Consider the following 15,219-nt stretch of genomic DNA (forward strand, 5'->3'; position numbering starts at 1 on the left):
CATTGCATTAAGAATGCACGGTATCTGTAGAAGCATATTCTAGTGGAAAGATGAGGATGAGAAATTTATAGATGTAACATCCATGTGAATGGTTAGATGATTGTGCTTAGTCTGCTGAACTTAATGAGCTGGGTTCAGGACCAGACCAGAGAAGTCTGAGAATTCTTTCTATTGGCAACAGCCCAAAGATTGCCAGGTAGGCATCAAGGTCTTTACTGGGGCTAACCTGGTGATACTGGGTTTGTTTTGATTCTTTATAAGATCCTGAGTCACTATTCAGCATAGTTATTGCTTCATGCTTGTTCTGCCTAATAACTTCAGTGATTCAGTTTTGGCTGCAAACCTGTGAAAGATTATTGGCCATAGAGTGTGAATTGACATAGAAACCAAGGGATCCAAAGTGCTACTACCTCCCCCTTGTTAGGATGGGGTTGTATGAGAGTCAGGTATTAATAGAGTCTTGGCCCAGATCCAGCTCACACTGGGTCTGTGTTCTTCTCAGTTGGTAGTCATTTTCTTGGTTCCCAGATGTGTAATTGGAATGGACATATATGGTATTTGGCAGAACTCTCAGATTGGTTCCTTGACCAGTGGAGTAAGGGCTGTCATAGTGGCAAAGGTCAAATGGATGCTTCTAAAACTGTACCTTTCCCCATCCTGGAAGGGGCAGCAATTCATCTAGTTTGGGATTAACACATATTCTGAGTACAGGTTTGCTTTTTCTGCTCATATGGCTGCATCCAGCACCACTAGGATTTAACACAGTGTTTAGTGCATCAATATGGTATCTTGAGTAGCATCATCTCTTACCGAGAGTCTCGCTTTACAGGAAAGGATATGTGACAGTGGGCCCAAGTTCATGAATCCATTGGTCCTTGCTCATACTGCTCCACCTGTACTCCTCTGGATTGATAGAGCAGTTGTAATACGTTCATAATGATGTGGTTGAGGGGCACATTGAAGGTGATACTCTGCAAGAATGGGCACTATCCTCCAGGATGCTTTCTGTACCCTAAATATTCAACCATTATATGGATATGACCATTATATTGGTTATCTCCAATAGGTAAAATATATGGGTCTTAGAGCCAAGGGATGGAAGTAGGAGTGGCTTCACTTACTGTTTCCCCCAGTCGTTACCTGAGGAATTTGTCCTCTCTATCCATGTAACTTTAGGTTCTGTGTGCTTAGAGGTCCTTGTTTCCAGAGGTGAAAATGTCCTACTTGGCGACACAGTAAGAGTACGTTAAACTTTAAATCATGGCTGCTGCCTGGTCACTTTGAGTTTCTTGTGCCGAAAGGTCACCAGAGAAGAAAAGGAGTCACCATGCTGGCAAGAGTAATTGACTCTGATCGTCATCCCAGTGGATGCAGGGAAGAATATGTCTGGCACTCAAGGGATCCACTAGGACATCTCTTGGTGCTCCCAAGCCCGTTATTACAATAAGTTTATGAGTATAGCAGCCACAACCTGAAAAAGAGAATGGTAAGCAGGGGTTCAGACCTCTTAGAGATAAGGCAGGCTGGCCAGACTAGTAGAGGTGCTAGTGGAGGGTGAGGAGAAAGTAGAGTGCAACGATGAGGACAGTTATGGCCAGGAAATCAACGGCAGCATTGGGACTGTAGTTTGTCCCCTTCTCTGAAGGTTTCGCATGGAAACAAAATAAGTAGAATCCTTAAGAAGCTATTCCCAACTAGGGTGAACTTACTCTAAAAAGCAAGTGGATTTGTATGGTGTAATTTACTTGTTCGTGTAATCCTCCCATTTTTCTATAGCATTGTTTGTTCTGTTGGTTTGTAGAACTTCTTTATATAGTCTGGATATGATCTTTTATGTATGACGCAAAAGCTATTTCCTCATCTGTGGTGAGCTTGTTAGTCGTATTCTGTGTCTCCCCCCATATAGAAATTTTTAGTTTTGATAAAATGAAATTTATCAGTCTCCTTTACGTGATTTAAAGTATTTTAATTACCTTTAGGAAATCCCTGTCCTGATGTCATAATTATATTCTTCTATAATTTCTTTTTTTTTTTAAAGATTGGCACCTGAGCTAACAACTGTTGCCAATCTTTTCATTTTCTTTGCTTTTTCTCCCCAAATCCCCCAGTACATAGTTGTGTATTTTTAGTTGTGGGTTCTTCTAGTTGTGGCACGTGGGACACCACCTCACTGTGGCCTGCTGAGTGGTGCTATGTCCGTGCCCAGGATCCGAACCAGTGAAACCCTGGGCTACCATAGCGGAGCACGTGAACTTAATCACTTGGCCAGGGGGCCGGTCCCTAAGACTTTTTTTTTTGTTTCTGAAGACGATTCGCCCTGAGCTAACATCTGTTGCCAATCTTCCTCTCTTTGCATGAGGAAGATTCACCCTGAGCTAACATCTGTGCTAATCTTCCTCCGTTTTGTCTAGGGGTCACTACCACAGCATGGCCACCAATGAGTGGTGTAGGTCTGCACCTGGGAACTGAACTCTGGCTGCTGAAGCAGAGCGCACCAAACTTAACCACTAGGCCGTGGGGCTGGCCCCTTTTTAATGAATGTTTAAGATAAAATGTGGTAATTTGAAGAAATGTTGACTTTATGGGAGACCATTTGAAACTATATCCCCAGTCTTCCAGGAGGTACATTTTTCTCTGCCATTTAAGACTACTTTGGTGGGACAGGGTGAGGACTGCTTACATCCTTACATGAACTCTTTATTTTGGTCAAAGTGTTTTATTTACTGTTCCACGTATAAGTTGTATTGATACCTTTGTTCTTGCTGTGATTTCTGACTGGAATCATCCTTCTTTTGTATTTCAAAGCCATCAAATTCTTCAAGGCCCAACTCTGTTCAACCCATTTCCTGAGTCTTTTCCCCAGCTGTAATCCTTGATACTGGCTTCTTTGAACTCTGGTCCTTATTGGTCATTCCTTGCTGTAAGTACTATTTATTGAGAAGGTACTATGTGCCTGGTATATTTGTTAACATTTTACCTGTATTAATTGATATAAGTCTCATCAACTCTATGAGGCAGATTGCCACCCTCCCTCTCCTGGAAGATACTATTATTCTTTTTCACAAGGAAATTGAGGCACAGTGAGGGTTGATAATTTGTCTAGGGTTGCAGGCCTAGTAAATGACTAATGAAAAGGAGGCAAAATGGCTCCAGAATCTGTGCCCTTAACCACCAAGCCCTCCTCCCTCCCAGTTGCTCAATAAGTAATGCTCAGGGAATGAATCTACTACTATTTTGATACTTAGCAGACATAACCTTGTCCTCTTGTTTTATGAGTGTATCTTCTTGCCTAACTACATAGTACATCCCTGAAGATAGGGAAAAAAATCTTATACTTCTTTACAGTGTGGCTTTATATTTTATACTTCTTTAGGTAGATCTGCTGTGTATAATAAGTGCCCAGTAGATATTTGTAGATAATATTAGTGAATTCAGTTTGACCCTTAGACTTGCAATAGAGTAACATAAACCTTATAACTCATTGTCAAATGGATGTAAACCTTCTGATACTAAGTAGTTATCTGATGGTTTGGATGCTCAGCACCACAGATAACACTGTGAGATTCCCTGGTTCTGAAGCTGTGGGGTTTGGCTAGATTTGGAGCATTCACTTGATAGAATGATTCCTAGAAATCAAGTGAGATAGATTTCTGGCCTGAACTTAAACTATGATCTTTGACATCTCATTTTGTTTTAGCATTTGTAGAAAGGGGAAAATAATATGTAACTCCGCCTTTATTTTTATTTTTTTTAAATTTTATTTATTTATTTATTTTTTCCGCCTTTATTTTTTAATCATGGTCTTTGTGTAGACTTTTAAGCTTTTCAAAAGAAAAGTATGCTTCCAAGTAGTATTGTATTCTCATACTTTGTTATAATAACTTACATACCATTATGTTGGTACAAATTCAAAAGAATGTATTATCATCAGCATACCTGTGCTTTATTTCATTTTTAATATGAGAAATTTAAGATTAAGAAGCAAAGTTCTTAGCAAAATGTATGTTTTCTTCTAAAGGAACCTCTCCTATATAACTGTATATCTGTGTGTATACGTATGTGTGTTTGTATGTATATATGTTTAAATATACATATTTTTGAATATATGTTTTTAAAAGCATTATACTAATTTTTTAAAATGCTGAAAATAATGTATTTTCACTGGGCAAAATTACTGTATTATATAAACTTTTGAGGAGATCCTGGGAGACCAGGTCTTAGTACTTTGTATTACTAACTCCATCTGTCACAGAGCCTTCTATATCATATCCCTATAATATAATATTATATGTTATAATATTCTCAATGGGATTAAGTATTAACGAAATGTTTGTACCATATGTAAAGTTTGTAATTATAGCCAATATGGAAAAGTGAAACTGATAAACATCATTTATACTGAAAGAAAATATATTTATTTATTCCTATTTGGAAAAAGAAAAACTAACAACTTGTGTAACAACTGAAGGTATCTAGAATTATCAAACTTGGAGGAAACCTTAGGTGTTTTATAAATGAGAATTTGACTTCCTCAGAGTTGTCTGTATGGTAAGAGACAGAGCTAGAATGGCAACCTAGGTCTTCTGATTACTAACGTAGAGTTTAGTTGTATCATCATATCTTTAGTGAGTGATTTTAGTAAGTAACTTTTATGTGGTCGGTGACAGCTTTATCTTTTTAAACAGATATATTCTAGAGTAAAAGAGTTGTCTTTGGTAAGAAAACTAACTTTTACATGGTAAATGCTGGATTTATTATTTAAGGAAATGCATTCTAGAATAAAAAACTTCTATGGCATGATCTTAGGACATGTAGATAGTTTTTCACAGTGCTTTCACATATATCCTCTCATTTGAATAACATTTCTGGAAGACAGTTAATTTAGAGATTGTTATTGTTTTCATGGGTAAGACAATTGAAGACAGAGACTTTATTGTTTTCTAAAGGTCATTTAGGGTAGTATATAATTTTAGATGCTTTTGCTTGCAAATAATAGGAAACTCAACTCAAACTATCTTAAAGAATTTTTTGATCCATTACTGAAAAGTACAGCCATGGATAGGGTGATCTTTACGTGAGGCTTAATCCACCAGCTCAATAATGTTATTGTTTCATTTTCTTTCTATTTTTTGGCTTCTGGTTTCTCTTCATAGTGCTATCTTCTTTCTGAGTTTGAGGTGCTAGAGGTGCTTCTAGATAAACAAAATGGATGCTTTCTCTTATAGGCATAAAGGGAATCACAGGAAGCTTTTTTCCCAGATGGTCCCAGCATATATTTCCTCATATCTCACTGGGCATATTGAGTTGCTTGCTTAGCTCTGAACCAACCATGGTGTTAAGGAGGATGGCATTCACTGATTGGTTTAAGCCAGTTAGTGACCACCTCTTGATTTGGGAGTGGGATCAAACTCACCCAACTTGTATGACTGGGAAATTCACAGTCATGTTAGTTTATAACAGGAGAAGGGTTGCCTAGATAACTGGAGAGGCAAACAAAAGATATCTCTTACAGCAAGCTAATGTTAGAGTAAGAATCCAGGTTTTGGGGCTGGCCCTGCGGCCGAGTGGTTAAGTTCACGCTCTCCACTTCAGCTGCCCAGGGTTTCGCCACTTCTAATCCTGGGTGCAGACATGGTACCGCTCATCAGGCCATGCTGAAGTGGCATCCCACATGCCACAACTAGAATGACCCATAACTGAAAATATACACAACTATGTACTGGGGAGCTTTGGGGAGAAAAAGGAAAAAAAAAATAGGGGGTTTTTCGTTCTTTGTTGAAAATCATAAATGCATACATAAAACTTGAGGTCTTACACTAAAAATATATAACTTTGCTTTTTTTTTGCTGAGGAAGATTAGCCCTGAGCTAACATCTGTGCCAGTCTTCCTCCACTTTATATGTGGGTTGCTGCCACAGCATGGCTCACGAGTGGTATAGGTCTGCACCCAGCATCCATACCTGTGAACCTGGGCCGCCACAGTGGAGCATGCCAAACTTAACCACTGCTCCAAGGGCCAGCCCCTAACTTTTCTTTTTAAAATGTTTTATTGATGTGAAATTCATATTACATAAAATTAACCACTTTTTTCTTTTTAGATTGGCATCTGAGCTAACATCTGTTTCCAATCTTTTTTTTTCCCTTCTCCCCAAAGACCCCGAGTACATAGGTGTATATTCTAGTTGTAGGTCCTTCGAGCTCTACTATGTGGGTCCCTGCCTCAGCATGGCTTGATGAGTGGTGCTAGATCCGTGCGCAGGATCCAAACTGGCGAAACCCTGGGTCACTGAAGCAGAGCACTTGAAGTTAACCCCTGGGCCACGGGGCCAGCCCCAAATTAACCATTTTAACGTGAACAATTCAGTGGCGTTTTGTATGTTTATGATGTTGTGCAACTACCACCTCTATCTAGTTCCAAAACGTTTTCATCACCACAAAAGGAAATCCTATACCTGTTAAGCAGTTACTCCCCTTTTACCAACCCCCACCCCTCAGCACCTGGGAACCACCAATCTGCTTTCTATCTTTATGGATTTACCTATTCTGGATATTTCGTATAAATGGAATCATACAATATGTGACCTTTTGTGTCTGGCTCCTTTCACTTAGCATAATGTTTTCGAGGTTCATCCATGTTGTAGCATGTATCAATACTTCATTCCTTTTTATAGATGAATAATTCCATTATATGTATATACCACAATTTGTTCCTCCATTCATATGTTGGTGCACATCTGAATTCTTTCCTTCTTTTGGTTGTTGTGAATAGTGCTGCTATGAACATACTTGTACATGTATTTGTTTGAGTACCTGTTTTCAGATCTTTTTAGTATATACCTAGGAGTGGAACTGCTGGGTCATATGGCAATTCTGTGTTTAAGATTTTGGGGAACTATCAGAATGTTTTCCACAGTAGCTGAATCATTTTTAATTCCCACCAGCAATGTGCAAAGCTTCCGGTTTCTCCACATCCTCATCAAAACTTGCTGCTGTTCATTTTTTTTTATAGCCATTCTAGTTGGTGTGGCATGATGTTGCAAGGTAGTTTAATTTGCATTCCCTAGTGATTAATGACACTGAGCATCTTTCCATGTACTCATTTGCCATTTTTATGTCTTTGCTGGAGAAATTTCTATTTGTATCTTTTGCTCATTATTCAACAGAATTTTTTTGTCTTTTTTGTTGTTGAGTTGTAAGAGTTCTTTACATATCCTGGATACTAGAAACTTATCAGATAGATACTTTGTAAATATTTTTTTCATTCTGTATGTTGTCTTTTTACTTTTTTGATATTGTGTTTGACGCATTAAATTTTTTAATTTTAGTCAAGTCCAATGTATCTATTTTTTGTTTTGTTTTGTGCTTTTCGTGTCATATCTAAGAAACCATTGCCAAATCCAAAGTCATGAAGATTTACCCCCAGATTTTCTTCCAAGTTTTATGGGTTTAGCTGTTATATTTAGGTCATTAATCCATTTTGAGTTAATTTTTGTATATGTTTTGAGGTAGGGGTCCAACTTCATTCTTTTGCATGTGGATATAACTTTGATTTTTAAAATAATGAATTAATATTTTTATGGTTGTAAATTTTCTACAGATTTGTCTGCTATATACTTTTTATAAATGTACAATTATAATTTGTGGAATTTATGATTTTTAATTTTTTTTGAGGTCATGTTGGCTTATAACATTGTATAAATTTCAGGCATATATTATATTTCAGTTTCTGTGTAGACTGCATCATGTTCACCACTATAATTATTTTGTCTGTAAAATTAGATGTAATAGATTATTAGTGGAGGATTCAATGATAAGAACATTGCATATGATAGCATATATTAAGGGCTGTTTCTTGTAGAACAAGCAGTAAGTTTTGCTTCACTTTAAGAAAGTGTACAGGACATCTTTCACAAAGCTGTTTTGTACTTTGTCATAAAAATAATGCTTCATTTTTGATGATAAAAGAGCCATTGTTAATATACAGATTATCTTTGGAATTAATTTCAAAACAGCAATGAGCGAGTATAAAGAAATAGTTCATTTTATCTTAAATTCTTGAAGATAAACAGTAGTTTTGCTTAGCTATGGTGTCTTTTTGAAAGAAACAAATCTTTATTCAAAGTTTTGATAATATAAACCACGTATCAGCTATAACCTTACTGAGATTTTCTTCTTCAGAGTTCTAACTACTTAGATATTTCCATCCACAGTCTAGGCCTTTGAAAATTTTTTTTCCTTAAGTTTTGTCCCCACATATGTTTGAGTTATTAACCAAATCACTTTTATTAATTTTTATTAGCTGACTTTTATTAATGGAGTTAGTAAACTTACTCTCTCATATTCTAAGAAGTCAAGAACTCTTATCAGAAGTACTGTTTATTAGCATTTAAGATTTTAAATTCTTTTCTAGAGGTAATTGTTTTTCTCTTTACTTTTATTGGTTTTTGAGAAATATATACTTTTTTTAGAATGTGCTGTTGGTGTCAATAAAAATGGAAAAAATATGCATTAATTCTGTAAAAATACCAGAATTCAGGATGTTGGAGGTTGTTGAATATTTAAATGATAAGTGGAAAATATTCTTTCTTATAGTTAGTCTCCGGACAATTTAAGAATTACTTGATCGGGTGGAAAGGACTTGATAAATGTAGAGATACAGCTAACAATTATTGAACATTTACTTTGTGCCAGACACTGGTTTAAGTTCTTTTATATGTAGTAACTTGTTTAATTGATTATTGGATGGCCATTTGATTTGTTAAAAGGTTTGTGTTTTCTGTCTTTATTAGTGGAATTAAAAAATAATTGTCCCTACCATTAAAACAATTTAAAAAAATTACAAATTTAAAGTATAACTTAGGTTTTAAAACAATCTGGGAACCAGGTTTCAAGCTTGTTTATTATTTTATTAATTGATTTTCCCTAATATTTATTGGATATTTAAAATGATTAACTTAAAATGTTAATATAATATTGAGCAAACCTAGACATACTTTGCTTTCAGGAAACAAAAAGTGACAATTTTTTATGATTTTATTTTTCAAGAGCAGTTTTAGATTCACAACAAAATTGAGAGGACGGTACAGAGATTTCTCACATACCCATTATCACCATCATTCACTAGAATGGTACATTTTTCACTAAGGATGAACCTACGCTAACACATCATTATCACCCAAGGTCCATAGTTTACCTTCGGGTTCATTCTTGGTGTTGTACATTCTTTGGGTTTGGACAAAAGTATAATGATATATACCCATCATTATAATATCATACAGAGTATTTTCACTCCTCTAAAAAGCCTCTGTGCTCGGCCTATTCCTCCCTCTACCCACTGCAGCCCTGATCTTTTTATTGTTTCCATAGTTTTGCCTTTTCTAGAATGTCGTATACTTGGCATCTTATACTATGTAGGCTGTTTAGATTGGTTTCTTTCACTTAGTAATATGCATTCAAGTTTCCTCCCTGTCTTTTTATGGCTTGATAGCTCATTTCTTTTTAGTTCTGAATGATATTCCATTGTCTGGCTATACCACAGTTTGTGTATCCATTCACCTACTGGAGGATATTTTGTTGCTTCCAAGTTTTGGCAAAATTATGAATAAAGCTGCTATAAATATTTGTGTGCCAGCTTTTGTGTGGACGTAAGTTTTTACCTCCTTTGGATAAAGAGCTTAATTTCTGGATCGTGTGGTAAGAGTATGCTTTATTTCACATATAACTACCAAAGTGTTTTCCAAAGTGGCTGTACCAATTTGCATTCCCACCAGCAGTGTATGAGAGTTCCTGTTGCTCCACATCTTTGCCAGCATTTGATGTAGTCAGTGTATTGGATTTTGAGCATTCTAATAGGTGTGTAGTATATCTTGTTTTAATTTGCATTTCCCTGATGATGTATGATATGGAGCATCTTTTCATATGCTTATTTGCCATCTGCATACAGACTGTTCCTGACTTAGGATGGTGGGAAAGCTATATGCATTCAGTAGAAACTATACTTCAGATTTTGAATTTTGGTCTTTTCCTGGGCTAGTGATGTTTGGTACAATACTGTCTCCTGATGCTAGGCAGCAGCAGTTAGCCATGGCTCCTAGTCAGCCACACCATCACGAGGGTAAACAACACATACTGGTACAACCATTCTGTTCCCATACAATGAGTCTGTTTTTCATTTTCAGTATAGCATTCAATATATATATAGTGTGTATATATATATATATATATATATATAGATAGATAGATAGATAGATAGATAGATAGATAGTATAGTATAGTATTCAATAAATTACATGAGCTGTTTGACACTTTATTATGAAATAGGCTTTGTGTTAGATGGTTTTGCCCATCTGTAGGTTAATGTAAGTGTCCTGAGCACATTTAAGGTAGGCTAGCCTATACTATAATGTTCGGTAGGTTAGGTTTATTAAATTTTTTTTTGGCAAGGAAGATTGGCCCTGAGCTAACAGCTGTTGCCAATCTTCCTCTTTTTGCTTGAGGAAGATTGTTGCTGAGCTAACATAGTTGCCAATCTTCTTCTATTTTGTATGTGGGAGACTGCCACAGCATGGCTCGATGAGCAGTGTGTAGGTCTGTGCCAAGGATCCAAACCTGTGAACCCCAGGCTGCCAAAGTGGAGCATGTGAACTTAACCACTATGCCATGGGGTGGCCCCTAAATGCATTTTTTCTTTTTTAAAGATTGGCACCTGAGCTAGCAGCTGTTGCCAGTCTTTTTTTTTTTTCTTCTTCTCCCCAAAGCGCCCCAGTACATGATCGTACATCCTAGTTGTAGGTCCTTCTGACTCTGCTATGTGGGACGCCACCTCAGCATGACTTGATGAATGGTGCTAGGTCCATGCCTAGGATCTGAACTGGCAAAACCCTGGGCTGCTGAAGTGGAGTGGACAAACTTAACCACTTGGCCACTGGGCCGGTCCCCCTAAATGCATTTTTGACTGACGATATTTTCAACTTAGGATGGGTTTATTGGGATGTAACCCCGCTGTAAGTTGAGCAAGATTTCTATCTTCTTTGATGAGGTATCTGTTAAGATCTTTGGCCTGCTTTTTAAGCAGAATATTTGTTTTCTTATTGTTGGGTTTTAAGAGTTTTTTTTGTATATTTTAGATAACAGTCCTTTATCAGATGTGTCTTTTGCAAATATTTTCTCCCAGTCTGTGGCTTGTCTTCTCATTCTCTTGACATTGTCTTTAGCAGAGCAGAAAGTTTTAATTTTAAAGAAGTCCAGCTCATCAGTTATTTCTTTCATGGATCACGTCTTTGGTGTTGTATTGAAAAAGTCATTGCCATACCCCAAATCGTGTAGGTTTGCTCTCACATTGTACTCTAGGAGTTTTATAGTTTCACATTTTACATTTAGGTCTATGATCCATTTTCAGTTAACTTTTTGGAAGGTGTAAGGTCCAAGTGTGGATTCTTTTTTTTCCATGTGGGTGTCCATTTGTTTCAGTACCATTTGTTGAGGAGACCATCTCCGCTCCATTGTGTTGCTTTTGCTCTTTTGTCAAGATCACTTGACCATTTGTGGGTCTATTTCTGGGTTCTCTATTTTGTTCCATTGGTCTGTTTGTCTGTTCTTTTACCGATGCCATGCTGTCTTGATTACTGTAGCTTTATGGTGAATCTTGAAGTCAGGTAGCATCAGTCCTCCAACTTTGTTCTTCTCCTTCAACGTTGTGGTGGCTATTCTGGGCCTTTTGCCTCTCTATATAAGTTTTAGAATCACTTTGTTGATATCTATACGATAACTTGCTGGGAATTTGACTGGGATTGCATTGAATCTATAAAGATGGGAAAAACTGACAACTCAAAATATTGAATTTTCTTATCCATGAACTTTTCCTATCCATGAATGTGGAATATCTCTCCATTTATTTAGTTTTTAAAAAATTTTATTCATATGAGTTTTGTAGTTTTCCTCATATAGATCTTACACATATTTTGTTAGATTTATAGCTAAGCGTTCATTTTGTTGGTGCTAACATAAATGCTATTGTGTTTTTTATTTCAAATTACACTTGTTCATTGCTGGTATATAGGAAAGCGATAGATTTTTGTGTATTACCTTGTATCCTGCATCCTTGCTATAATCATTTATTAGTTCTAGGAGTTTTTTGGTTGATTCTTTCAGATTTTTTACATAGATGATCCTGTCTTCTGTGAACAAAGACAGTTCTGTCTTCCTTCCTAATCTGTATATCTTTTATTTCCTTTTTTTGCCTTACTGCATTAGCATAGACTTCCAGTATCATGTTGAAAGAGAGTAGTGAGAAGGGACATTCTTGCTTCTTATCTGATCTTAGTGGGAAAACTTCTAGTTGCTCACCATCAAGTATGATATTAGCTGTCAGTTTTTTATATCTAGTCTTTGTCAAGATTATTCATCAACTTGCTTGCTCTTGAAAAAGTAAAGCAAATAAGTTGATGAAAAATCTTGACAAAAGAATATAAGCAGTTAAATATTCTTGATAGAAGAAAAAAATCCAGAAAGTTGTTCAGAGAGAAAAGAGGGTGGGCACTATTCTGGTTTTTAAAAATGAAGACCATAAAAATATCTTTGGGAATGGGTAATGACTGAGAATTTGGGCGTTTTCAGCAAGTTTTCCTGTTTTCTACAGAATATAAGATTTTGTTTGAAAAACTTCCTAGTACTCTTGGAGGCAAAAGATTGCCCACATACTGCTGTTTTGTTTGCTGTGTTGCCAGATGAAGTGAACTAGCAATTATCAACTTTTCTTCTGTTCTTTTTTTATGTGACTAGGTTTCATGTATATAATTTGTAAATATATATTTTATAAATACGTAGAAAAAGATCTGGCCACATAAACACTAAACTTAACAAGAGTATGTTACATGTGGAAAGTGAGATAGAACAGAGTGAAGTAGAACTTTCAGTTTTTTCTCTATATACTTCTATATTTGAGCTTTAAGAAAAGAGTTGTTCTTTTAGCAGTTAAAAATCAGAAAGGGAAAAAGTTTCAGGAAAATAAATTATTTAAAAAATGCTTTAATGTTGAAATCCTTATGATTTAAGGCAGATTTTTAAAAAGTGGAGATGTAGAACTGATTGTGGAAATAAATATTATGTCCAATATGTATACAATATAACTTAGAATATTAAAATGTTTTATATTACCTTATAAACAGAATTATTGACTACTCTCCAAGAGCTTGAAATATAGAATATTATTTGTGGCTTGATTGTTTTGAGTATTTCAAATGGCTCCTTACCTATAAATATCTTTAGTTAGTGTAGTTATAAAGCGTGCTCATTTTCAATTTCTGTAGTTGGATTTAATTTCCTTTAACCACGAAGATTAGGGGAAACGTACCACCTCTCCAGCTCATTGCTTTTCCAATTCAAGACTTCCAGGAAGTTCTAAGCTCTTCCCCAAATCACACTGCCCAAGAAGGGAAGAGAGAGGGGATGCAGATGTCAGGGAAACCTGGCTTGCCTAGGCAGTCACTTTGGTGGATTTTGGGGTGGCCAACTTTAACTGATAAAGCTTTTATAAAAAAGTAGCCACGCTTTCTAGGATTTCTCAGGATAGAAGCTGTGGTAGTTTTCTTTCTCCACACATTCTGGGACGCTCTCAGTTCTCTATCCTCTGGCCTGGGGGGGCCTCCCTCAGCTAGCACTTCTCCCTTATAATTCCAGTTTTTTCAGTTACTTACTGAACTTTCAAAAAACTTCCTTACAAGGCTGAAAGGGAAAAAAGTCTTTGTTTTAGTGATTGTGGCATACAGGGCTCTCTGAGGTGCAGGCCCCCTGGCAGGCTTTTTTGCCCAGGTCTACTGTGATACTGGACTGAGCATGGAGGAGACCCGAGACCACTCTTTTACGTGCCTCTGTGACTTCTCCCTATCCTGCTACCTCTTAGTCCCCAACTCAGCTCGTTTTAATTTGTACTTCTGTTTAACCTCTAAAACTAAGCTGGTGTCCCTTGGGATAATCCTATGTCTGAAAAGTAAGCTCCAAATCAAAATGAAAATTTTTTCCAAAAGGTTTTTTTGTAAGATTTTAAGTAAGAATAACTAATTTTCCTGATGCCACAAAAAACCCCACCCAAATAAAAAACCACCGAAAACCAAAAAAGGGCAAACTTTGTACATACTTGTTGCAGATTTGAATATTATTTTAAAAATTATGTTCTATTTTTCTCCTTACAGGTGTGAAAGTTGTGTGGATTTACTGTTTGTGAGAGGAGCTGGAAACTGTCCTGAGTGTGGCACCCCACTTAGAAAGAGCAACTTCAGGGTACAACTCTTTGAAGATCCTACTGTTGACAAGGAGGTTGAGATTAGGAAAAAAGTACTAAAGATGTAAGTATTATTGCTTGAATGATTCAGTCCACAAAGAGGACTTTAACAGTTATTTCAATTATTGATATCATTATTTGCTGTTAGAAATGTGGACAGGGGGCTGGCCCGGGGGCCGAGTGGTTAAGTTCGCACGCTCCACTGCAGGCAGCCCAGTGTTTCGTTGGTTCGAAACCTGGGCGCAGACATGGCACTGCTCATCAAACCACGCTGAGGCAGCGTCCCGTATGCCACAACTAGAAGGACCCACAACGAGGAATATACAACTATGTACCAGGGGGCTTTGGGGAGAAAAAAAAGGAAAAAAATAAAATCTTTAAAAAAAAAAAAGAAAGAAATGTGGACAATTTGGTAGGTGCATATGTATAAATTCATCTATGTATTTGTTCATCGAAAATTTCTTAAGTTCTTAGAGAACTCAGTAATATTAATTATCTAAGCTTTGTTAGAGAAGAATAGAGCTTCTTGATTGATGGAATTTACTTATTTGCTATTAAATCTTTAATTTGATTAACAAATATGTATTGAGTACCTACTGTGCAAAGACTGTTATTCATATTAGGCACTGGGTATGAAATGAGTGAAACAGCCATGCACTTGCCCTAATAAGGCTCATAGTAGCGTAGCATAGAGATAGACAGTGAAACAGGCAAACAAAATAAATATGTGATTATAAATTGAGAAAAATGCTGTGAAGCTAGTGACATCAATGATGTCAGGTCAGGCGTGAGGAGGGAACATTTAGGGTGAGATTTGAAGGCTATTAAAGAAAATTGTGTGTTAGCTATAATTTATTTTGATATATGTCTCTCTGTGTACGTATATATTTATTGTTAATATTCTGTCTTTTTCATTTATAATTTAGGTTTTACTCTTTGTT

At 36.4% G+C, this 15,219-nt stretch overlaps 1 protein-coding gene across 1 annotated transcript in view; it reads left to right on the forward strand.

The window, feature by feature from the left end:
- The window catches only part of MNAT1 (MNAT1 component of CDK activating kinase), a 222,433-nt gene that overhangs the window by 32,261 nt on the left and 174,953 nt on the right, over positions 1-15,219 (forward strand). Inside the window, exon 2 of the mRNA XM_044773700.2 lies at positions 14,190-14,342. Within this exon, the coding sequence (XP_044629635.1) occupies positions 14,190-14,342 (153 nt within the window). The remainder of the gene's footprint in view (positions 1-14,189; positions 14,343-15,219) is intronic.

The sequence above is a fragment of the Equus asinus genome, chromosome 7, assembly GCF_041296235.1.
Source record: "Equus asinus isolate D_3611 breed Donkey chromosome 7, EquAss-T2T_v2, whole genome shotgun sequence".
NCBI lineage: Eukaryota > Metazoa > Chordata > Mammalia > Perissodactyla > Equidae > Equus > Equus asinus.